At 52.2% G+C, this 24,960-nt stretch overlaps 1 protein-coding gene across 5 annotated transcripts in view; it reads right to left on the minus strand.

The window, feature by feature from the left end:
- The window catches only part of ADCYAP1R1 (ADCYAP receptor type I), a 58,268-nt gene that overhangs the window by 5,064 nt on the left and 28,244 nt on the right, over positions 1–24,960 (minus strand). For 2 of the 5 annotated variants that reach the window (XM_072783586.1, XM_072783587.1), the window contains exons 5-16: positions 23,581–23,601; positions 22,564–22,608; positions 20,139–20,251; positions 19,408–19,505; positions 18,818–18,950; positions 17,758–17,911; positions 17,267–17,327; positions 16,625–16,694; positions 13,065–13,156; positions 5,796–5,879; positions 2,545–2,674; positions 1,173–1,214 (exon numbers count right to left, since the gene is read on the minus strand). In XM_072783586.1, the coding sequence (XP_072639687.1) occupies positions 1,173–1,214; positions 2,545–2,674; positions 5,796–5,879; positions 13,065–13,156; positions 16,625–16,694; positions 17,267–17,327; positions 17,758–17,911; positions 18,818–18,950; positions 19,408–19,505; positions 20,139–20,251; positions 22,564–22,608; positions 23,581–23,601 (1,043 nt within the window). Of the gene's footprint in view, positions 1–1,172; positions 1,215–2,544; positions 2,675–5,795; positions 5,880–10,118; positions 10,203–13,064; positions 13,157–16,624; positions 16,695–17,266; positions 17,328–17,757; positions 17,912–18,817; positions 18,951–19,407; positions 19,506–20,138; positions 20,252–22,563; positions 22,609–23,580; positions 23,602–24,960 lie in introns of all 5 variants that reach the window. The other 3 variants (XM_072783589.1, XM_072783588.1, XM_072783590.1) reach the window with 3 other exon arrangements.

A 24,960-nucleotide genomic window follows, 5' to 3' on the forward strand; every position in this document is an offset into this window, starting at 1 on the left:
CTCTCAGGCTCTTTCAGGGGATCGTACAAAGCAGGCCCTTGGGGCCGACAGGTCAGGGCAAAGAGCCCATTGTCTCAGACCATTAACAGAGGGCTGCACGGCGGAATAACCTGGAGAGCTCGACAAACCCAGATGCCCAGACATATCGCAGGACAGTTATATCAGAGTCCCTGGGGTAAGGCATCCGTACGTTGTACAGCTTCCCCGGGGGATTCCAATACGCGCCCAGGGTCAGGGCCCACTGAATAATGTGCTCTCTGGGCGAACACACCCCCATGTTGCTCTTAGCACGGGATGTACGGGGCAGGGCTAGTTTCAGGCTCCAGACACCCCCTCAGGCTGGCATCTCCGTGTGGCGCACCGACTGCACGACCGCGAGTGAGCGGTCCCAGCTTCCAGCCCTCCGGTTCCAGCTCCTGCTTCCCCCGCTCCCCCAGGTCTCTTGGCAAGCTCCACATAACTCCCATTCCCTGCCTCCCCCAGCCACCCCCTGCAGGGCTCTGTTGTTTCTCCTCATCTGACCTTTCTAGAGTTGTCTTGGCGATCTCTAGACCCAGTCTTCTTATTTCTCAGATGCAGAAAGGGAAGGAGTCTGCCAAGGTCATGCAGCTGAGACCCAAGCACGGGTGCATGATCCCTGCCCACTCTCCATACTGGTCCCACCCAAGGAGCCCCTACCCTGGCCTAGGACCTCTGTTCTGGGCTCTAATCAAGAGCATCACCCTAACACACTGGAGCAGGAGGCCCTAAGACTACAGCTCTGGAAATGGAACACTACGAGAAGGCTCCAGGCCTCTCTGGGAGGGGGCTCTCCAGGTCTACAGGGGATGGGTTTGGGCAGGCCAGCAGGCATGCCGGGAACGGTGCTGACTTTGGGGCAGCTATGTCCCACACTGCAAGCCCTGCCAGGCACAGCTGTGCTCAGCAGGTGATGCCTTTATAGGCACAGTTGATGCCTTGCACAGCAGGCAAAGGGGGACAGATTCTGGCACAGGGTGCAGGCTGCCAGGAGACCCTAGCACCGCTGCCCTCCCCCTCCACTGGGTGCTGGGGGGAGCCTGGCATGGCCCTGGTTCAGAGAATCAGCTCTGGTGGGCAGCAGGCTCCGCCCCTGTCTGCTCCCCAGCAATCCCCACCTCCATTACTAAGAAGCCAGAGGGTCGGAATCTTACCTCCCCATTCAGAAAACAGTAGAGAACAGCCACCACAAAGCCCTGGGGAGAGAGAGTAAAAATAACCTGAGAGTGCTAGCAAGGGACCTTGTGCACAGGGAACGGAGGAGGCGGCGGAAATGGGGAATGACACCAGGCGGCAGAAAAATACAATGACCTGGATGGGGGGCCACCTGCCCGGGGAACCTGTGGTTAAGATGGGAGAAGTTCTGCTGCACCAAGACGGCCACACCCATGAGGCCAAGTGACTGCCCCCGGCTTTGGATCTCACAGTCCCTAGGTCAAATCCTTCCCATTGCCGAAGGCCAGCTCTACCCACCTGCTGCAAGAAGCCTTTCCTGGATGTTCCCAGGGATGTTCTCTGGGCTCCCTAACCAGCTTGCAGGGCCCTGAGGGTGGCACCATTCCAGGACAGAACAGACGTGTGTCTATCCCCACTACCTCCCCCATTGCAGCCTTCCTTGGCCAGATACCCATATACACAGCACGCAAAACACCACATGAGTAATTGCTCGACACAAAGTAGGCAGCTAGCTACTCTACGTGGAGTCTTCACGTGTACTCCTGGCACTTAGAGTTCCTGTGCCGAGACGGGAACGCTGGGCTCTGCCTCCGGGCTGGGGCTGCAGCCACACAACTCCCGGCCACGCCAGGCTAAGAACCCTAACCGGTAAAATGGCCTTGAGTTAGAATGGGGTGGGGAGAGGTTAAGTCAGATACACAGAGTCACCTTCTGACCATCAAGACGCTGGGTCCGACAGCTGGGTTAGAGAGAGGTGCTCTATCAGGGGGACACTCAAGGTTGTCACTGCTACCTTCACGGATCCACTTGTGCAGCCTTCTATTAATTTACTCCAAATCCTTAAAGCAACTCACTCACATCCACTTACGCCTTCAGGCATGGGTGCATGGTCCCCCCTACTTGCTATTTCCTGGATCATTTACATCTCTGCTCATCCACCTGTTCGGCTCTCTGTGGCCAGGTCCGGTGCTGGGGACCCCAATTTGGGTAACACAGAGCTCCAGCGCCCCTAAGAGGCATGGTTCGGCAGGCTGGAGTCGGGATGTGGACACACAGGTCCCTGGAGAGCATCCTGCTCACACCCCAGGCTGAAGGTGAGAGATGGGGAGCCCAGGGGAGGCCTTGCTGAGAACACCCAGGTGCGGCAACAGGCAGATAGCAGTGTGTGTTCTCATAGGAGCCCACAGGGTAGACAGAAGGATCTCTCCCGGCTCCCTTTTCTCCTAGTGCTATTTCAGAGATGGAAACACAAGGCTGGATCTAGGTTAAAGAAGTCAGAACCACCAGCAGGTTAGGGGCCGGGCCCTGGCTCCCCCTGAGTCCCCCACCTGCCATCCCCACCACACGTACCTGGAAGGAGCCCAGCCCCAGCTCAAACACAAGTCTCTCCCTCTTGCTGACATTCTCCGGGGAGAAGGCGAATACCGTGTAGTGGATTCCAAATAGCGGGATGAGCAGCAGAGTAGACCGGGCTAGCCGTCTGTCAGGAGAGAGCAAGATATTGCTCTTGGGGCCGCCAGGTCTTGATGCCGGAGCCTTGGAAGGCAGAGACCCTAGTCCCAGCTCCCCATTCTACCCCAGAGCTGGAGCTCCTGTCCACAGACCCTCTCAGGATCCTCTCCCAGTGCGTGCGGCCCGGAAGAGATGGTGGCAACACAGCAGGGCTTCCAGAACTCCCTGGGAAGTTCTGGGGGGAGAGGGGGACACAGCATCCCTCTAGGCCCTATCCGTATCCTGCACAACCACTAAATATGCACGTGTGAGTGTGTGGTTTACAGACACCCCTCGTGGGTGGGAGGTACAAAACCCTTGGGAAAAGTGAAATCAGGACAAATAGAGGGATGGGATCCGGAAGGTTTGAGTGACATGCTGGGCCCTCAAGCAAAGCAAACCCTCTCTTGCTCTGGATGGAAGTTCCATGTCCCTGTTTCAGGGACACGGAGGCAGTGGGCTTTTCTGAGTCTGGGGTTGCCAGGGACGCTCATGGAGAGTGATGGGGAAGTGCGGGTGAGGGAGAGGTGGGGGGCACAGTGGGTGGACCACAGAAGGAGAGACTCGGGAGGGATCTGGGGAAGGGTTTTCTGACTCTGGGAATCAACAAACACCAGCTAAGCCAGAGGAACCTACTACCTGGGAAAGTCAAGAGAGAGGCGGCAATCTGCTTGGAGCTTGCGGGCTACGGAGAGACAGGGCCAAAGGGACCTCCATGCCTCCTGAGGCTCCTCTTCTGGGATTCCTCTGCTTGCCCCTGGCTACTAAGCCCAGTGAGGTGGGGCTCTGCTCTGAGGGACCAGGGCACAGAAGCCATGATATGACATCCCAAGGATCCACATGGCATGTACTCATGGGTCCTACTCTATCAGAAGGGGTGTTCCCAGAGGGTCTCCAAGACTGGGACCCCATCTTTGCCCACCCAGCAGACTGGCTCCCTCTGGAGTTCCTGGAAGAGCCAGCCCTGCCCTTGAAGGTATGGTCTGCCCCCTGGGCAATCAGAGTGGGGGTGTGAAGTGGGTTCCCGACTCTCTCAGTTCCTGTCCATGGGGGTGTGGGATGGCTCTGTGATTTAGGACCTTTACACATGTGCCCTGCCCTCTTCTCCACTCCAGCCTTTCGGGGAGACAACATTCTGTTGAATGTAGGGGCCCTGGATTTCAGGAGAAGGTGAATCCATAGAGTCTGAGGGAGGCCCTTGGCATCTCAGCTTCGACAAAGAGAAAAGGAAAGTGAGAGGGGGGAAGGAAGAAAAGCAGAGGAGGAGACACAGAGGAAGGGGGAGGAGTAGCCTGAGAAAACCTTCAGGTGGACCAAGGCTCAGCCCTGGAAGCAAGAAGCTCCACGAGTGCCAGTGCCCGCCCCCTCTGCCCCTGCTCGCAGGCAGCCAGCTGTGCAGGACCCGGGTGCCCTGGACCAGAACTGGCACCAACAGGATGTGAGTTGGTCCCACTCTGCACCCAGGTGTGGTCCTTGAGTGGTCTGTGCCCTGCCAGTCTCTGGCTCCTTGAAGGTGGGCCTGGACTGCCCTTACCAGTTGCCCTCCCTGGCCAGCACACGCCAGGCTGGGAGCTCACACGCAGAAGGTGCCTGCCTGGGAAGGGATAAATGGACACGCGGGCCTGAACGTGCCCCAGGGCCCAGGCCCTGCTCATCTGTGTCCCCCGTGGCCAGCACCAGAGGCAGCAGGGAGTGACAGCTGAAGAACGAAAGTTCAAAAGGCAGCAGAAGCGGCAACTGGCCTAGAAATGCAGGCACGTGGGCACCTGGAGGCCCCTGTAGACCCTGCCCAGAGGGGGTTACCTTACAAGGGTAAGTGAAGGGGATCAGGAGGAAAGGCAGCCCTGGGATGCACCTGTGGCCCCTGCCCTCCTCCCCACTCCCTTCCTCCATGGGCCTGTTTGCAGGACTCATCCCTGCAGTTTGAAAGTTCTCAGAAACCAAAAGGCCAAACCTCTCCAGCTTTCATGGGGCAGTGGATGGATGCGTTCAGTGTGTGAGAAGCAGGGTCCTTCTAGACATGAGCTCAGGCCTTCCCTGTCCCTGGCCAGGTGGCAAATGGCAGCAAGGGCAACACTTTTCACTCATGGATGGCCTTACTGGAGCCCTGGAATGGCTGGGGACTTCGGCCAGGGACCCAGGGCATCCCAGTGACCCCTTTGGTAGATGGGGGTGGGGGGGCACAGATGAGGAGGCCGTGAGGACCCAAAGTTCTGGAACCTCTGTACTTCAGAGCTGACCAGAGGCCATGAAATGGGGACACATGGTGTGTCTTGGAAACCCTTTGAGGACAAAGAATCACCCTATGATCTGATTAGGCCACAGAGACAGCAACACCGGCCTCAGCCTCTGTCCTCTTGCCCCAAGGAGGCATCAATGGGCAGAAGAGTCCTAAAACACCCAAAGGAGAGCTTCCAACAGTCAGTCACCCAAATTATGTTGGGCTCCCCCCTTCAAAGGATTTCCAAATGAAATGAAGACCGATCTTCAGTTAGAGATGCCTTGGGGCCTTAATGCTTAGGTCTCCCTGGGTTCAGTTATGGGACCTTGAGGGAGTACTTCACCTCTCTGTGTTCAGTCTTCTCGTCTGTAAAATGAGGTTATTACAAGGATCCCCCTCACAGGGTCATTGAGGGGATGAAGCCACTTGGCACATGAAGTGTGAGTGAGGTTCCTTAGAGTAAGGGTCCTGTCCCGCGCAGGGGGACAATCTATAGGAACTCAAGTTCTAGGGCTCTTAGAAACAATTGGATAGTTGCAAAGCCTGAAGCCCAGAGAAGTGAGGGATTCAGGGCAAACCACACATCATGGCAGCAGCAAGGATGCTTCCGAGGCTTCCAAGCCTCAGTGCCGGGCAAGCCCTGCTGCTCCCGCCTGGGCCCACAGATCCACCCCACGACCACCCAACTCCCCCCCGATGGCTTCAGGTTGCAGAGAACTCACAAGACACACAGACGTCAACATGCAACAGCACAGAAGGGCTGGGCAGGAGGCACAGGCTTGCTCTCCGCCCTCGTCCAGCCGGGCCAGGGTACGAGCTCCGGGCAGCAGCAGCATGCGGCCCCCTCCCCTCCAGGATTCCCGGCCACAGCCACGCCACGCACACTTACAGAGTTATGGTGGACAGTTCTGACATCTTGCAGGAGTGCTGCTGAGCCCGCTGTGGCTTGCAGTAGCATTTCTGCACGCAGCTGCTGGGTGTGACAAGATCAGCACTTCTGTCAGCTGGGGGCATCGGGCAATGGAGAAACTGAGGTGGACCTAGAGCGACACGGCTCAGGGGAGGAGAGGGGAGCCCCCAGTGTGGAGACAGGGTTGGGGCGGTGACGTGGAAGAGAATGAGGAAGCCAGGGGCCAAGACACGGTCAGCTCTGGACACAGAAACGCATGCCCATACGTGTACAGGTGTGTGCATGGACACACACGCACACAACAAGCACCACACTGGGTCCACAGCAGGTAAGGGGAGATGGAGAGCACATGTGTTCTGAAGGTGGGGGCAGGCCTGGGTCTCAAGCAGGGGCCCGGACGCTGTCTGCTGAGTCAGCTCCAGGCTCAGAGCGTGGGCCTGCCGGAGGTCACTCAGCAAGACGGGCAGCTGGAAACGCACGCCGTGGGCCTCACGCTGCCTACGCCGGGCCGACCCAGCCTGAATCAGGCCAGTTCTGGGCTTGGGCGTCCACCAGCCTTTGTCCTCTATACCTCTCACTCTTCCTGCCTGGACCTCCTCCTCTCTGTGTTCCCAGGCAGCTCCCAGTGGGCACAAAGGGGCGACAGAGGTGGGATGGATGGAACAGAGTGTTACTTAATCTACATCCGCATCACCCCATACGACAGCCACTCCGCATTGGCAGCTGAGTTAAAATGAAATCAAATCAGAAATCCCCTTTCCTCGGTTACCCTAGCCACACTGCAATGGCTCAAGAGCCACATGGAGCCAGTGGTTCCCATACCGGGTGGCACAGCCTCGGGCATGTCCGTCCCTGCTGAGAGTCCTACGGCACAGCGCTGGGCTGGACTTCCTGATAAAGTTCAACAGGCAGGGGCTGCAGGCTGGGAGGGTGCCTTTTGGGCACTGCCCTCGTGCCTGCAGTAACAGGTCATCTTAAAGGAGGCATCCGCAGGTGGGCCCTGGGTGCCAGGCTCCCTCTACATCCCGCTGGGTGAGGAGGCACAGAGCTTCCACCTCGGAGATGTCAGACTAAACGTCCATCTGTTCTAGCTTCTCATGGTCCTGCTTACGCTTGGGTGGGGACAACCCCACATGTAGGCTTTTCCTTCTTCGATACACATATAGGACCCGGATCAAGAGCCATGTCAGCTCGTCAGACTGCAAAAGAGTGGCCTCCTCCACGAACCCTCCTCGGGCACCACGTGGCACCGAGCCCCTAGGACCCGCCGATGATCTCTGAGGGGATCCAATGCACATGAGAACAGACACACACGAAAACACCAGACCTTGGGCATTCACTGATTCGTAATTTGTGATTCCACCTCTTTGAAGGTCAGTCTGAAGGTCCTTGACATGTGGAGACAGGTCATTTTGCTGAGGCAAGAATATGAATGACACACTTAAAAAGATGAAGCAAGCTGAGGTCCACCCAGGACCCTTGCCTCTGTCAGGTGCGTGGTTCTCATTTAATAAACCGCACCTCTCGGGACGCCTGGGTGGCTCAGCGGTTGAGCGGCTGCCTTTGGTTCAGGTCGTGATCCTGGGGTCCTGGGATCGGGTCCCGCATCGGGCTCCTCGCAGGGAGCTTGCTTCTCCCTCTGCCTGTGTCCCTGCCTCTCTCTGTGTGTCTCTCATGAATAAATAAATAGAATCTTTTAAGTAAATACATTAATTGATTACAAAACAAAAGGCACCTCTCAGTTCATACCACATGGTGGGGTGGGCGCTACTGGCCCACTTTGCAGATGAGAGGTGTGAGGGGAGAGGTGTGAGGGACGGCATGACGCTCTGCTGCCCAGACCAGCAGCATCAGCACCACCGTGAGCTTCTTAGAGATGCAGAATCGTAGGCATCACCCCAGCCCTGCTGGCTCACAATCTGCATTTTTACAAGATTCCTACATGATCCACAGACAACTCAGAGCTTGAGAAGCACTGTCGCGAGGAAGTCACGTATTTGAGAAGTTTCTTCATGTGTGCTCAGGGAATGTCAAAGGTCGGTTTCTCATATATATATATGATATATATATATATATCTATGATATGATATGATATATATATATATATATGAAGAGACAGATGGACACACATAAGTAGGTTTTTCTCACAACTTAAAAGAGCTTAATTGGGTATACAGGAAAGGGAGCCATTCTAGTCTCCAAATTTATCTCTACCTGGCCCAGACTGAAAGGTTGGCTACTTTCTCCTGCAGTCAGGGGCCTGATCCCTCAACTGTGGTGCCCAGGAGCCCGAGAGCCCAAACCTCAGATGCCACCCCCTACGTGCCAGGCTTAAGCCCTCACCCTGAATTCTAAATCCTCAGCTGCTGTCCTCGGAGACCACTCTTCCTTGCGCTTCCAAGTTGTTGTCCCTGCCCTTCCTGGGCCCTGGCCACAGTAAATACTGACTCCTATGATTTCTTCACAGTATGCTAAAGGCCACTTAGTGGCAGGGGAGCTGGGAGGTCAGACCCCTGGGTACAGATGGGGGCAGAACAAAGGGGGGAGGGGGGCTGATGCTGGGGAGGGCTCTCGGGAGAAGGCTCTAGGGACAAAGGTAAGTGCCCTCCTTTCCAGACACTCCACTTCTCCCAATACATCAATGACTCTATGCAAAAGGACCCACTGAAAAGAATACAAGAGGGTAGCAGAAAAGCCAGAGACAGGCATGAGAAAGAAGAGATGCCATAACCTCAAAAAAGACACTACAATTAGTTAAATTTTTAAAAAGGGTGGGGGTGGGGGGAATTGAACCAAGAGAAAGACATAACGCCAGACTGGCTGGGGAGCTCAGCTCTGATTTGGATTTAAGGGAAGATAAGAAACTAAGGCAAGGCTGCTGGGTGGGAATGGTTCGGAAGGCTGGAGGTCCCCACAGCAGGTACACGGCCCAGACCGCCATCTGGACACCGGGGGAGTCCCGGCCCGCAGGCCTGGTTCCGCCAAGGCTTTGCTGGGTATCTGCAGGAAGGTCAAAGCCACGTCCAGGTCTCAGGGCTCTTGTATAACCCAGGGAGGCAGGACATGGTTTCTTCGGCCCTGCTTTGGCCACAGGCTAAATTCCGTGGATGCTTTGGCGCCTTTGGTGTGCAGAGCTGCCTTTGGGCATGTAGAGCCCCAGGGAACATCCAACCCAATGCTAGACAGAGACCCCTGCGGGGGAGCCCTAGGAGGGCAGCACCCATCTATTCCGCCCTGCTCCTAGTGACTTGGTGGCACTGGGTCACTCGGCAGGCCCACAGAAGGTCTCAGCCTGAACTGAATATTCTCCATCCGATCCCTTGTGAAGCTAAGATGCTGTATACCCCCCAGAACCCTGGCCCAGCGCCCAGGGAAGCACTGCACAGCGCACGGCTACTCCAGCCAGAAGCTCAGCTCAGCAGATCTCGGAGCTTCCCTGCCCACTCCTCACCACTGAGGACAAGCTCACCCTCTGTGCCCCGTCCCCAGCCTCTGGGGGTCAGGGCTCGTGAGCTCGAGGCTTTGTCTACACACTGACTTGCTGGCTGGTCTCAGGTGGTACCACTTTCCTTCTCTGAGCCTCAGTTTCACCATCTGCAAAATGGGAGTAACCGTTCCCTGCTGCTGATCCCTAAGAGAAATTGTGAGGACACGGGTGCTGCCAGACAGGGGAGGGGTGCTCTGGAAGTGGAAGATGGAGCCCCGTGGGAGTTGGAAGCTTCCTGACTGCACTTTTGCCACGAAGGAGTCCGTCTTTGGAGGTGGTGCGGTCGCTCAGACACTGGGTGTCACAGCCCTGCCAACATCACAATGTCTGTTCTCTTCTCCCTCTTTTACCCCAAGGGGCCATGCAGATCTGCTCTGCAAGGTCCCTAAGGGCTTCCCTCCCTCACCCCAGACCCAAGAGGCAGCTTCCAAAGCCCATCCTGCAATGCGGAGGCCGCCAGGAGGAAAGCCAGCAACTGAAGGTGGTCTCAGCACAACTGGTGCCCTCGCGGAAACTCACCCTCCCCTTTCTGAGCCAGCTGGCTTGTCACAGAGCTAAGGGCAGGGAAGGGCAGACTAACCCTGGCCCCCGCCTCAGGCTGAGCCCTAACCCCCACCCCAGACCAAATGGAGCCAGAGCACATGCTAAGCCCCGACCCAGGCCCACACTCCACGCCTGGCCATTGCCCAAGTCCTGATGCCAGCTCCTCAGAGTGAGTGTGGGTGGCTCAGGGCCACTGCCCCCTGCAGGGGTCCAAGCCCCAATAGAAGCGATGTCTCAAACCCTTATCATCTGAGCAGCTGGAACCAACCTACAGGAAAGGGAGTGAATGCTGGTCTGAGGGCACAGGCAGGGGGTCCTCTCGGGCTTTCTTGGGGACTCCCAGGCTTAAATTTGTTCTGGAAACAGAGGAAAAAACCAGAAAGCTGTTGTGGGCAGATCAGAAGGGGCTTCTCAGCCCCACATATAACTCTGGTGGCCCAAGGGGACTTGGGCACAGTCCTGAAATCTCTTCTCCCACCAGGTCCTGCCCCTTCCCATCCCCCCCATAATCTCCCCTCCTACAGCAGACACCTCCCTCCCAACCCAAAGCACTCGACAGGGCTGGATCCTATGGGGCCTCTTCTTCCAGGAAGCTTTGTTTATATGCTTATTTAACACCATCTTTCATCTGTAACTTCCTTGGCGACAGGAAAGACGGTGCAGTCAAGCTCAGAGCCAAGGGCCTGCTGTACCGAAGCTATGGCTTCACTAATTCCTCCTGGATTCATTTCACTTCACTGACAACTAGTTTCCTCAGTTGCAAAATGAGGATTATACTGAACAGTTGGTTACTCAGCCCACCAGATTCACTGGATGTTTATGAGCACGAAATGTCTGTGGACTGGGTGGCAAGTGTTGCTAGAAGCTCTGCAGTCCCCAGCAGCACGGTCACTTTGATTATCCCTCACTTCCCACCAACAGGTCGCCCTGACCCTGCAAACGCTCAAATATGTTGCTATGTTTACTGGAATCGAAATGGTCCCGTATCCCGCATCAGCGCTCCCCCTGGCTTACAGACCACATCTGACTTTTTCATCTCTGGGGCTTGAGACTAGCACAGGTTTTCTCTAAGAAGAGGATGTACAGAGGTAGCAAGGGGATTTTTTTTTATATGACAGAAGCAAACCAACTAGCTGGTTCTTTAAATACTTGTACTTAAATGTATAAAGCACCTTGACAAATAGTCGTCTATGCCTTAGGAAGGCCGGACAGGACTCCAGTCTGTGGTAACTTGAAAGCCCCACCACCTGCTTCCCTCCCGCCAGACCCCAGGGCTTCTTGCTGCCTGGGACAAGATGTCTGAGCTGAAGTGTGTGTCGGGGTCACTGAAGGGGTGGCATCGGGGCCTTTTTTAGGCTGCAGCTGGGTCCCTGTATACATCCCTGCACAGGCCAGGTGAGGGGAAGCAGGGAGAGCCTCCCAGAGAAGAGATCCCAGGAACCACAAAGAAAGAAACACTTCCTACCAGGAAGCAGAGAGAGGGGGTGGGGGGATCCAAGGCATGAGCTTAAAGGAGAGAAGAGGCCACCTTCACTACGGCTAGCTTCAGATCTCTGAAACAACTGTGTGGGAGCCAAAAGGCCTCTGAGCAGTCCACCCTGGGCCAGACACAAGGGCAGGAGTGCTGACGTCAGACGGGGAGGTGAAGGGAGCAGGAAGGCCCTGTTTTGTGGGTCCTGGAGACTAAGGCAGGGATGATCCCTTGAGGGCAGTTAGTTGCAGGGAGCCAACCCCACTGGCCCCCCAGTGCAAGGCCTCAGAGACTTTATGACTTACATGTATGAACAATTTTTGACGACAAAACACATACATACAAACACGGGTTGGTAAAAAACTTGCAAAAACATGGGGGAAAAAAGACAGTAAATGGATAGCAAAAAAATAGGTGGGGGGTCCCTTCCAATGTAATGTAATCCTCTTAAATTCAGGGAAAACAAGGCTGACCATCTCAGGCCCTGTGCAGATCCTCTGCTCCCACAGGAAGGACTTCCACAAGGGGAGGTGCCCAAGTTAACATACAGATCAAGGGCAAACTCCGCCTCCCTGAGGAAGCCCCAAGGAGCAGAAGAATCTCAACTGTCCTGCCTCTCTTTCCACCCAGCACAATGGTCAGGTGGGGAGAACCCTCTGCTGCAGTCTCTCTGCTGTTCCACTTGTCCACTGGCAGCCATCAAGGTTCTGAGCCCTGGGCTGGGGTCTCTGATGAAGACAGGACCTATCCCCCACTGATGCCATGAGAAGACCTTGGCTCCTTCTAACCTGCCCTCTTCTTAAAAAACTGAGGAGGCAACACATATGGATTCTACTGCCCATGGATAGACCCCAGGGACTGCTCTCCAAAGTCCTATGCCTCTCTAGCCCTTCCAGCCAACCACAGGGGACTCGACCTTCCTCCCCATCATCAGAACACACACCCAGCTGGCCATTCTCCTGATTATGAAGCAAGAGGAGTGAAACAGGAAGTTCTTAGTCTGATTCAGAACAGGTGGAGGACTGGAGGAGGGGTGACAGAGCAAGTGGGACAAGCTGTTAGGGACATGACTGCAAAAACACTTGTAGGAAACAAGCCAAATGGCCATGAAAGTGGAGAAAACCCTATGCTCAATGGTGTAAAGGTTGCCTGCAAATCCCCTCAATCTCAAACATATCACCTGTCCCTCTGCTCAGGGAGAAGGGAATTGCAGGAGGAAGACCAGACCTAGAGATAGAGTGGCCCTGAAAGAAGGTGGAGAAGAGAAATGATTCCCCCCTTCCAATATCCAGACCAGCAAGAATGTCCGCCTGGCTCGCTAGTAGGGGCTGAGCAACTTGTACATGCTTGGCTGGTGGTGGGACATCAGGCAACAGTGCATCCAGTGGCATTCACAAACTTCCCACAGAAGCAAGATCCCCCAAGGAAATCCAACTGCTAAACAACTAAGACCCTAATTACTCTAAGGAATCAAGTGTTTCCCATCTTGATTTTCCTAAAGTGACAGAAGATCTGACCATCTCATCTTCTCGCTCTCTTCCCTGACATGTAATCATGCAGATCAGCAACTGGGTTGACTGGAGGATGGGCAGACAACTACATTTTAAAGGCACTTTAATCAGAAAGAAATCTTGCAAATGCCCCTGCTAGTTTACCCTGTCAGCAAAACCTAGGCCCTCTCCTATGACCTGAGTGCAGGGCCCACACAACTGCTGGAAGTGACTATGGCATTCACAATGGTACTTACAAGTAGATGCTGGACTCATTGCCTCCCATGTCCGGAGACTGAAGTTTCTGCACAAGGATGACAATGATGCCAATGAAGAGCACGAAGTTAACCTGAAGAGCAAAGAAAAAGTAGATAGAAATGATTCTGGGCAAGGACTTTCCATACCCCTGCCTCGGCATAGACTGTTCTTGCCCCAACAGGACCCTCCCCAATCCAGTCCAAATCCCAATAATCCAAGATGGCGGCATCAGAACACTCATTTGCCTCCCCACTTACTATTGCTAGAATGACAGAAAAGATAGAAGAAAAAGAATGTCATAGGGGTACTGAGGAACAGGAAAAATTATCATGAGTGAGCTGGAAAAGTAGGCAATTTCTGTAAGAGCAAATAGGATCAGGGTGTTGGAAAACAATGCCAAACAGATAGAGAAGAGGCTCCTGCAGAGGTGAGAACTGTCCTCTGGAGAAACTCCAAGTTCAGAGTAATGGAACACGGGGAACCAGAATGGACAACCAAAAGCATTATTAATTAAAGGACTGTCTGGGAATGGCAATAACAGCATTTACCTTCAGAGAAAGATCAGGGAACAAAATCTCTCTAAACAGTGAGAAAAGGGGAGGATGGGGAACAAATAAATAGAAACAAGGTGCAAAGAGAAAACCACAGGGCAATACCCTCTGAGTGTAGCCAAAGCAGCGCCTGGAGAAAAAAAAAAAATGTAGAGCTTGACACTAACATGTGAAAAAAATACTAAATACTGAAGATAAAATAATTAAGCATTCAAATCAAAAGCTAGGGGGAGAGTATCACAAATTTAACTTACACAAGAAGGAAATTAATAAAGATAAAAATTCATTATAAAGAAATAGAAAAAGTAGACTTGATCAATTAAAAACTTTATTTTGGGGGTCTGGTTTTGTTTGTTTGTTTCCACATGTTCTACAAAGGCAGAGTTCTCTCAGTCTTCTTCTCCAATACAAGCCCAGTGCCTGAACACCACCAGAAATTCTGCACAGTACATACTGCTCACTGTGTAGGTTAGTCGATTCAAAAGGAGAAAATAAAATTAAACATATTTAGGGATACGAAGGAGGACAAGACAACAGACGTACAGGATATTTTAAAACATAAGAGAAAAATCAAACAAAATTGGAAAACAGAAATAAACAAAATCAAATCAAGAAGCCGTAGAAAATCTGAGTAGAGCAACGACCTCAGAAGAAAGTTAAAGAGTTATCAAAGATGTATGCATTAAAAGGCATCAGGCCCAGACAACTTTACAGACCAGTTTCATAACACCTTTAGGGAAGATGTCATTTATAGCCTACTTCATTATTTAAGAGCACGTAAAAAGAAGACCCCACAAATTACTTATTAGGCTAACAAAACTCTGCTACAAATCCCAGACAATAAAAGAAGTATACAAATAGATACACACACACCCAAAAACAGAGAACTTACACAGAACAATGCAAAAACTATAAACAAAATATTAACAAATAGAATTTTTTTAGTACATTAAAAGAACAAACAGGTCATGGCCAAAAAAAAGTTTTATATGAGAAATGAAAACAACAACAACGAACAAAACTTTAAAAAACTCAGATCTGCTAATATTTCTTACATTAACAGATTAAAAAGAATAAGCTGCCCTTATCCCCCATAAGATTGGTGAATAGTTCAATCATCAAAATATCAACAAAGACATGAGAAATGAGCATTATTGTATTCTGCTCATTTGATATCTATGAAAATGTTAAAGGTACATACCCTTTGTCCTGGAAATTCCACTCTTAGAGATTTATTCTAAAGACATATTCATGTGCATGAATATATCTATTATAGCATTGTTCATAAGAAGAAAATTTGGAATATTATAAAAGCTCATCACTAAGGGAAGGGATCATTCCAATAAATGTTTCCAAAACATTTGATTTCATAATTTTGAAAAAATATACACTAAAATGAGCCGAGAATAGAAACTCTCTTAATTTAATGAAGACTAACTAAAACTAAATAGCAAACACCATCCTAGTCAAAATCAAGGAATCAACGGTATAAAGACTGGAAAGAGTGAAACTATTTTCATATAAAGATTATGTCATTTTCTACCTAGAAAACCATAAGAACCAACTGAAAAGCAACAAGAACTACTAAGGGAGTTTAGAAAGGTAACCAAGAAAAAATACACAGAAACGAACAGTTTCCCGAAGCACCAGCCGTAACCCACTAGAACACAGAATGACGGCATGAGTCCCAGACACAATACAAACCCAAACGGAAAATACCCTAAAGGTAAACTGAAGACAACTGAAAAGCTGTACAAAATGACTCTATGGAAAAGGCTGCATAAATGGAGAATCGGGCCATGTTCTTGGAGAGGAAGACTCCATATTTTAAGAAAATCACTTCTCCAAATTAATTCATAAAATTAATGCCATTTCTCTAAAAATCTCAACCACACTTTTTTTTTTTTTTTGCAGCCTGATAAGGCTATTTGACAGTTCACCTCAAAGTGTGAATATACAATAAAATCTTGAAGAAAAAAAGAATGAAGAATATTAACATAACAAATACCAAAACCTGCTACCAGGTTATAGCAACCAGCACAAGGGGCATTCACCGTGGAAACAGTCCAATAGATTAGTAACGTAGCATAGAATACAAGTAGAGTACACAGAATGTTCATGATAAAGTGACATTTCAACATAACTGGGAAACAGTGGCCTATTTAATAAAAAGAACTGGGAGGGTGGAATGTCTATCCACTGGTAGGGGAAAAAAAAAAACTAAAGAAGATTAGGTAACATTTCAGATCAGACAAAGAAATAAAGCTTTAGCTTTATTCAGATTCAGAACATATATATAATAATCCACCCCATAAAAATGTTATAAAACAACTACAAATACTTAGGATGGGAAAAGGCTTCCATAATAAGAAAGAAATTTCAGAATTAGGAAGACAAACCGCGACAGTTTGTCAAAAATTATGCAGACTTGGAAATATACTTACAACATGTTTACGAGATAAAGCGTTACTACCTTTCAAACAATTAGAAAGACAAGTGAGCAAAGCAAGCAAAAGAGAAAATGAGCGAGAGAAATACAGGTAATGACCAGAATAAAAACAAATTGCCAATAAGTGGGGAAAAAAATACCTCACTGCACTAGCAATATGGAGAAATTCACATTAAAACAATGAGCTACCATTATCCCCTAGGAGCCTGTGCAAAAATTTAAATGATTTACGTTACAAGCACAGACAATGATGAGAGGTACTCTTTCCAACCCAGCAATGCCATTTCTAGAGATTTAGTCTAAAGGAATGCTCGTGCTCAAAATTACACACAGAATTGCTCCTAGTAGCATCCTTTATTACAAGAAAAAAAAAAAGAGAAAATATAAATGTCTAACACTAGTGGACTAGCACACAACTTGTATACCCATGTTGCAGAATATAATGCAGCCACGAAAAAGGTAGAGGCCAGTTTGTGCAGTGACTTCTGAATCTGTTCCCTTTTCCTGCTTTCAGCCCAGGCTCACGTCTCTTTCCCAGCCTTGTCCCAAGGATACTCACCATTATGGAGCCGACCACAGGCCCTTTGATCACCCACCACAGAGCTGTGTTGTCATTCATATCCCAGCAGCTGAAAGACAGACAGACAGAAAGAAGAGAGTTTAAGCTCAGGGCTGGGATGCCTGCAAGCCAATGACCCCGGCCCCATTTGGCACTTTTCCCTTGCAGCTCTCTGAGGAGGGGCTGGCTGGAACAAGAGTTTTCAGGCATCCTGCAGACCCAAGCCCAGTTTCGGTTCTTCTAGTGCCTTGGTCTTTCCCTCTGCTCCCCATCAAGGCAGCGAGTGGAGCCCAAGAGTAAGAATCATCAATGGGCTCCTGAGCAAATGGCCATGTTTCCCCTTCAGGCTTGTGGGGGTGGGGAGGTGACCTCATCCTCAATATCCTTCCTCTCTCCCCCAAAAGAAAAATAGACACTCAGAGCTGAGCCCAGAAGTGGAAAGGGACTCTGAAACCTTGCACGTTGTCACTAAGTTCTGGCAGAGCTGTGACTGGGCGGGTCCATGACAGTGGGATCAGGGTGAAGTCAGGACCGAGGATGGGGGTACAGTCTGGCAGTTAATGTGAAGTCAGGGCAGCCACTGAGACCCATCTGTAAGAACCTACTCAGGGCTCTGGCCCTGGCTCTTGAGCATGTACTCACCCTGTGTCATCAAAGTAGAGCCTCAGCATTGCCCACACAGACACACACACAGTTGGGGTCCCTGGGAAGACAAGAAAAGGAGCCTGGTGATAACAGGAAAGCCAAGAGGCCCTGGGGTCCCCTCAGATTTGGGGCTCCCAGGGGCCATTATCACCACTCAAACAGGGGGTCCTAATCATGGGGCAGGTCTCCCTTTCAGACCTGGAGTCTTGGGGACCCTAACTGTCCCTCACAGTGGGGCCTCTGGGGGTCCATGTATCCCCCAGTCCCTTGGCTATCTCACTTCTCGGAAGAACTTCAGCTGATATCACCTTCCAACTTCTATGGGCTTTCTATGGGCAGGAAGAACAAGAAAGGAACCAAGAACCAGACATCAGCTGCGGGACAATGATAACACCTCCCTCCTCTGACCTAACACCCTCTGACAGCGGGACCAAGAACATACCTGGCCGTGAGGCCTGAGCCTGTCCAGGCCACAGCCAGCGACCTACCCCAGCCTATAATGGTGTACCAGTAGAAGTATCTCCTCTCGGGGAAGAAGGTCTCCACTAGCAGGGTGAAGAGGTACAGACCCTCGATGAACAGCCAGAAGTAGTTCGACACGACACAGTAGTGGAAGAAAACCATGATGGCCTTGCATTCCACCTGCAAAGAGGGTGGGGAGACTGAGGGAAGCATGAAGACCCCTCTGCTGGCCCCCACTCGGCCCTGAAAAATTGAAGCCAGCAGAACCAAGGAGAATTCTGAGGGCCCTTCAGCTCCAGCATGCTTGTGCTCAAACATCCCATGGATTGAAAGACTCAACATTCCTGAATTTGAAGAGTTAAAAACGGCAGCATCCTAGGATTCTGAGTTGCCCATGGAGGCAACTCTACATTTGTCGGGAAAGGATGGGGGTGGGGTGAGCACAGGGCCCTCTACCTCCCCAGGCTCATTCACCCCCCAGTTTCCTGCTCCTTCTCCAGCCCCTCAGAGAGGGGAGTAAGGGGAGTAGACGACCCCACAGGAGACTCCTTAGTCAAATGAAGGTTTTAGACATCAATGCGGAGATTCCTGGTCCCCAGAAATCTCCAACAGCTCCCCTCGCCCCCGCCATGTGTGCCCTCCTGGGTCAAAGTCCTGTGCTCTGGGCTGTTCTTTCCATTTTATTCCATCAACACCTATCATGTCTGCTTACCTCCAAAGGTCTAAGAACTGGGGAGACGGTCTGGAGAGACCCAAGCCAAGCAGCCCCTCAGCTCTGTCACAGGTTCATTAAATGACCAGGGGCCAGGCAAGCCTCGCTCTAAGCCTAGTTTCCTTTGCAGACAAGCGAGAGAGGCGTTCCCTCTCCACGTTCTGCATCTGCTCTGCCAAGCGCACACACAGACTGAGAGGCAGGAAATGACACCAAGCAATGGTCTCGCTGGTTACTAGCAACCTCATGGCCATTCCTGGATTTCTGCGTTCACTGGGGACAATGCCTTAGCCTGCAGGAAAACACCTGGCTGGCGAGGTGTCACAGCAAGGGACCCCTGGAAGGCCTTTCCTACCGGGGTTCAGCTCACTCACGGTGGAGACAAAGCAGTGGTTGCTGTCCTGCTCCGCGTAGAGGATCCAGTCTTTGATGAAGACAGAGATGGCCCTCAGCATGAAGGACACGAACAGGTTCATGTGGATGAAATTGCGGGTGCAATGTAGCTTCCTAGGCCAGCAGGTGGGGGGCAGGGGGAGGAAGAGGCTTGAGGTGAGGAACCCCACAGCATCCCACCCCTCCTCTCCAAGGGCTGCTCTGGGCCAACTCCAGGCTCTGTCTCGGGTGGGTCCCCACCTTCCCACCTCCTTCCCAGGCCTTTGTTGCCAGACTCCACTATTCCAGGAGGCCAGACTTTCCCTTCCTGTGACCAGGAAGATAGAAGTGGGGAACGGAGGTCTCCTGCCCAGCATCTACCTCACTGCGTGGCCCCGGACATGTCAGGTGCCCTTTCTCAGATCAAGTTCCCCTTCTGTTATTGTAGGGGTGGGTGACATGCCTTCTAAGGGGCCTCCAAGGCTGACATTCAGAGGAGAGGGCAAGGGTGGGTGGGACAGGGCACGGGCTCCAAGCTAGGGTGGGCTGCCTTAGCTCAAATGCTGCTGGTGGGGAAGAGAGGGATCCTTACCGGAAACGACACAGGATGACCATGGCAGTGGTGAGGGTGACAAGGGATGTGCTATAGCCAACTGTGTACAAAGCCTTGACTGACAGGTAGTAATAATCCTGGAGGAAAGCACAAAACATCCAGGGCCCCACATGGGGCTTTCCCCAGCCCCCAGCTCCCCGAGGCCAGGGCCTGCCCACCCCAGGGGTCCAGCACCCAGCCCCTCCTTCCTTTCTTCTCCTCTTGCTGATCTCACGTCTTGGTCTTGCTCTCCCTGTCAGTGCCTCTACTACCCTGCTCCCTCCACCCCACCCCCCATGAGCTTCTTACTGCCCCCTCAGTGTCTGTGCTCTGCAGAGGCTTAGTAAATGCTTGCTGAGTGCAGGGGCACTGACCAATCAGGACAGACACCAGCCTCAGCCCGGTGAAGTATCCAGGAGGCCCTCCCTGCTGGGCCTGGCCTCAACTTTCTCATTTCTGGGCCACAGAAAAGACAAGCGTCTTGGAAGGATACCCAGGGAGGTAGGGGACATGTAGTGGGGGCTGGAGGAACTTGGGCAGCAAAGCAGGTGCTTCTTGGCCCAGAATGAGTGAATGAAGGCCTTGCCCCCTGTGTGTCTGGCTTGGGTATACAGCAGGTGCTCATTTGCTGCCTAGGATCCTAGAGTCCCAACAGAAGCCAAGGCCTTTGGTGGGGACATGCTGTCACGGGCCTCTTAAGCCTCACCCCCATGGTGGGGGCAGACACTCACCTGGTCCCCAGGCTCATATTCATCGTATTCATCAAACCCACACGCGTCTACATAGTGAGGGAACGGCTCTGACCACCCGTCCTCAGTGCAGTTCCGGCTCACCACCCTCATGTCTGCGGTAGAACAAAATCTCAGTGAGGCACAGGAAAGACTTAAGAGGACCCTGAAACTCTTACTTGAAAATTACTTCTTAAGTGGGAATTTCTAGAAACCCATATGCCCAACTGGGAAGCATAGTGACTACAGACAGGTTCACGAAATTTTCCACTGTCTTGGGGAAAACAGTCCGTGCCGGTGACCTCAAGCTCAGCCTTTACACAAAGGACACCGGGGAGGACAAGGCACCGCTGATCTCTTAACAAGGGCTGAGGGGACCGAGTCTCCCTCTCTTCTGGAACTGGCAAATGCTCACCAAGGAAAGGCCTGAGCCCCTCCCCTGGCTCTGGCTCTGCACTTGCCAGACGTCAGTGAGCAGAAAAGAATGATGTGAGATCACCACTGCAGACTCCAGCCCCCAGATCCTGGCCCAGGAATCACCTGAGGTGACCACGGAGCAGGAGTGCCCGTCGTCGTACCCCCGGGAGCTCTGCGCCTTCCAGCAGCTGCAAGATCCCCCACCAAGGGGATACATGGCTTGCTTGATTAACAAGGACCAGACCTCCATTAACCTAGCGCCAGATCTTATTAAGATGTGCATTTAGGTTTAAAAAAAAAAAAAAAAACTTTTGTCTTCCCAGGTTTAGAGGTCTGTTTCCTGTCACTAATGTACTTTAATTTCCTTTTGATAGACTTTAAAGGCCATTTTGTAGGACACCAAAGGGGAGGGAGTCCTTTACTGTCTGCAGAGTGGAATCTAGATTGGTTTTTGCCCCGCCTGGGGCCTTTTAGCCTTTAATGATTGCTCATTTCATCTTCCCCTCTCCTGACTGTCTATAAGGTGAACCACAGACGTCCCGTGGAGGGGAAAGGCAAGCAGCCCCCCTGCCCCCGGCCCAGGCTGACCCCTGTTCGCAGACTGGCTTCCTGGGAGTTCACCTGGCATAGTAGGACATTTAGGAATGGTTCGCTCTTTCTCAGGATTCAGGGCCCAGGAAATTGTGTACGATGGGACACATCTGCAGGAAAGGGGCTCCTCCAGCACCCACGTTGCTGGAAGGTTCCTCTAGCTCCAACCAAGGCCACCTCAGGAAGGAGGCAAGGGCAGAGGCCAAGACAGGAAACCCTTCTACTTTCCCAATCTTGCATCCTCGCCTTGAGTTGGAAGATCCCAGGCCAATTCTTTTTTACCAAGAGAGTCAGAAACACACTTCCTGGAACTCTGGGAAGAAGCAGAGGGTGAGTGACCCTGCCACAGAAGACAGCTCTGCCCAGAGTGGGAGACTACTGGTCTCCATCACTTCTCCAATTCAGAGTCCTGTGACATAGGACACAGAGGACACCTGGCAGGCCCAGGGAGAGGAGTCGCTTTGTCCCACATTTTGATGCCAAATTCTTCCTGTTTCCAGCAAATCCACATAAGGCTGTTACTGGCACCCTCATTCCAAATCCCTCTGAAAATCTGCATGCCCCAGGGGGAAATCATGGCTTTGGCCAAGACCCTTCCCGTTCCTGAGCCTCATCTCCTCTCTGCTTTGCCCACATCAGAGTGGTGGGAAGAGGAAAGGGAAGCTGCTTTGAAAAGCAATTTTTAAAAAAGGGTCCTAGAGGTGAAAGCCATTTCCTTTCTTTTATTTTCCCCCTTTCTCCGTTTCTTTTTGTAAGACAGAGTGGGCATAGAGGCGTATAAATCTTTTTGTTCAGAACTATTCCACGAATTTGCCACTGTATTGTTCTGATGGAAATCTCCAGAAGATGGAGTACTCTCTAGACTGTCAAAACCTTGCAGTGACTGCGCCCACTTCACTAGACTCTTTTGCCCCAATGATTTCATAGGCGCATAGGATTTTAGGGCACTGGTTCTCAAAACTGGTTCTCCCCCCAGGCTAGCCCATCAGCATCCCTGGGAAGACTGGCTAGACACGCACATTCTCAGGCCCGACCTCAGAGACTCTGGGGGTGGGGTCCAGGAATCCAAGTTTTAACAAGCCCTCTAGGTGACGGTGGTCACAGTGGGAAGCCTGAGAACCACCACTGGCACCCATGGGAGTCCCAAACTATCTGGGACCACCTAACCGAGGGGATCTGTGCTTGGAGCCCACAGTGTGACTTCGGGAGATCTGTGCACACAATATTCTATCTGAACACGTGAGTGCAAGTTTCTGCAGAGAAAATCCTCGGCTCTTCCAGAGAAGGAAAAGGACCTGCCAACGATCACATAGCCACAGAAAGGATGCCAGCCCGGGAACGGGGGTGCTCCCCAACTTCACGTGTCGGTGGATGCCCTCCCTCTGGCCAGCCTGTGGTGGGACCTGGTTTATCCCCTCACCTGAGAGATCCAAGGAGTTAGTGTCAGGGAAATCGAACTCTCGATCTGCAAAGCACAGAAGTGGGCAGGAGTCAGTACACAGCCATCAGCATGCCAGAGCTGTGCAAGGTTTACTCTCTACCCTGGAAGGCCAAGGCCATCCCCGGTCCTGAGGATAGGGGTGGGGGTCTAGGCCAAAAGGCTGCAGCACCCAGGGCAGCCACACACATCTCTGACACACTGTGCCTTCGGGCATCAATCCCTCTTGCTTTGTACTTCTGTGATGCTAATGATGGCCCATGACTCAGTTCTCCCCACTGGGCCACAGGAAGTGGAAATGGGATAGCGTCAGGAAGGTGGAAGGGCCTACGGACAGAGAGAGGAATGGAAAAAGATGACTAGGCCTTTTCCAGAAAGAGGCAGGAAGAGGAACATGGGTCTTGGACTTGGGTTTCTTCTTGGTCCACACGCCTCCATCTCAGCCCCAAACCTGTCTCATCCAAGGGAGCCCAGGACTTCGTCCGCAGACATTTTTTCCCTCTCTCCTGACTCTTTATTCCGCCTTCATCCTTTTCTTATGATGAGCCCCCTGCTAGCAACGAACCCTCATTTCCTTTCCAGTTCTCAAAATCTTGTTTCCAACACGTAGCTGACATGCCACCCCCCGACCTTTTCATTACCCTGGCTGCACGCTGCAGTTAGGTCTCTCTTGCTCTCAATGCCAAGGCCAAGGCCACCGAGCATGTTGGTATCTACGTGGGTTCACACACACATTCAGGCCTGTATGATGCCCTCCACGGGTGTATCTCATCCTCCCAGATCAGCCCATGAGCACCTCAAGGCCAAGGGCTGTGTCCCCCATCTGCCTGTGTCCCCCACCTCCCCGGATGGCTAAGGGCAGGTGGTAAAGGGAGAATCTGGTCCCGGAGGAGCCTCTCATTCCACCCGCACCATTCCCAGCAGTCAGAACTGGGTTCCCACTGGATGGACACATGGACAGATGATCAGCAGCCTTGTCCTCTCCAAGGTTCCTCTTACCAATGGTTTCTAGCTCCCACACTGAAAAAGAGAAAGAGAGAGAACACAGAGGTGAACGAGGGAGCTAAAGTTGGGTCTGCTCTCACTGGGGCCCCCCACCATTCCCCACTCCCAAACTCTGCTGGGGACCCAGGGGTGTGAGGACTATAGGCTGGGGGTGGACCAGACACCGGAGACTTCTACGTCTCCCTCCAGAATGGGACCCAGTTAAGGAGAGATGAGCCAATGCATCTGCGAGGGGGAGGGCAGATCAACGTCCCTGTGTCTTCAGAAGCCTGCAAAAGCAATGACCGCAGCAAACAGATTCGGCCCCTGGTGCCAGGAAATAGAATGAGAAATGCCATTCTCAACTTTCTAAGTAGGTAAGGTGAATCTCACTAATCCAGCTTTGTGAACACAGATGCTAAAGGGCCTGCCTTAATGAGCCATTAAGAATCAGGTGTAAATAAGCCATTCATGTTCGTGGTGCAGTTGCCAGAGGGAGGGACGGAGTGTGAAGGAAAGCCTTTCTTAAAATCTTAGTTCACTGCTGATTCATTTTGCCTCTTTTTGTTGTTGTTGAAAAGCAGCAGTCTTGCCACGGTACCTGCCCCAAAGCAGACGAGCAAGAAACCTCAGGTAAATGATGAATGAGGGGAGTACATGAATGGAGGAAATGAGGAAGGCGGTTTCCATAGGAATGCGGCAGCGAGGTGGCTGAGTCACCGGCTGCCACCGCACCTGATGCCCTCCATACACACTGTACCCCACACCCCAGCACTTCCCCAGTTCGCCTCCTCTTCCAGATTCACTTCCTGTCTGGCGCTGGGGCACGCCCAGGCCCCCAGGTGTCAGGATGGGAGAGCCTCAAGCCACCCTCCTTTTGGGTTGGCAGGTCCAGTCCAGAGATGGGAGGTGTGGCTAAAAGCCCAGAAGGGGAAGTGAGGGGAGGGGAGGCAGGGCAGCTGCTTTCCCTGGTCTTTGCGTAGGGCCATGCACCACCACCCCCCAATACGGCTACTATCCCCTCTGCCAATTCCCACAAGCACCTGCCCCTCCAGGCAGAGTCACGGGTGCTGGGGTTCCAGAAGACAAAGAGAAGGTGTCTCTGTCTCTCTCAGACAAGTGGGAGGATGGAGATAGGCAGGACTCATAGTGGAGTGGAGCTCAGAAGCGCTCCAGTTCCAGAAGGACACTGGCCTAAGGCTTAGGCAGGTGAAATAGGAAGCTGAGGACCAGGTCGCAAGGTGCTGTGTATGACCACACAAGTGAGTCAGATGCCTCTAATCCCCTCAAGAGCCCCTGCCCTCCACCCTCCTCTCAACAAGGCCCCAGCCCAAGGCTCAGCAGTGAGTGGGCCAGCTCTTAGGACATCACCTGCCTGGAGCCCAGCCCCACCGA

This window comes from Canis lupus, chromosome 18 (assembly GCF_048164855.1).
Source record: "Canis lupus baileyi chromosome 18, mCanLup2.hap1, whole genome shotgun sequence".
In the NCBI taxonomy this organism is placed as follows: domain Eukaryota; kingdom Metazoa; phylum Chordata; class Mammalia; order Carnivora; family Canidae; genus Canis; species Canis lupus.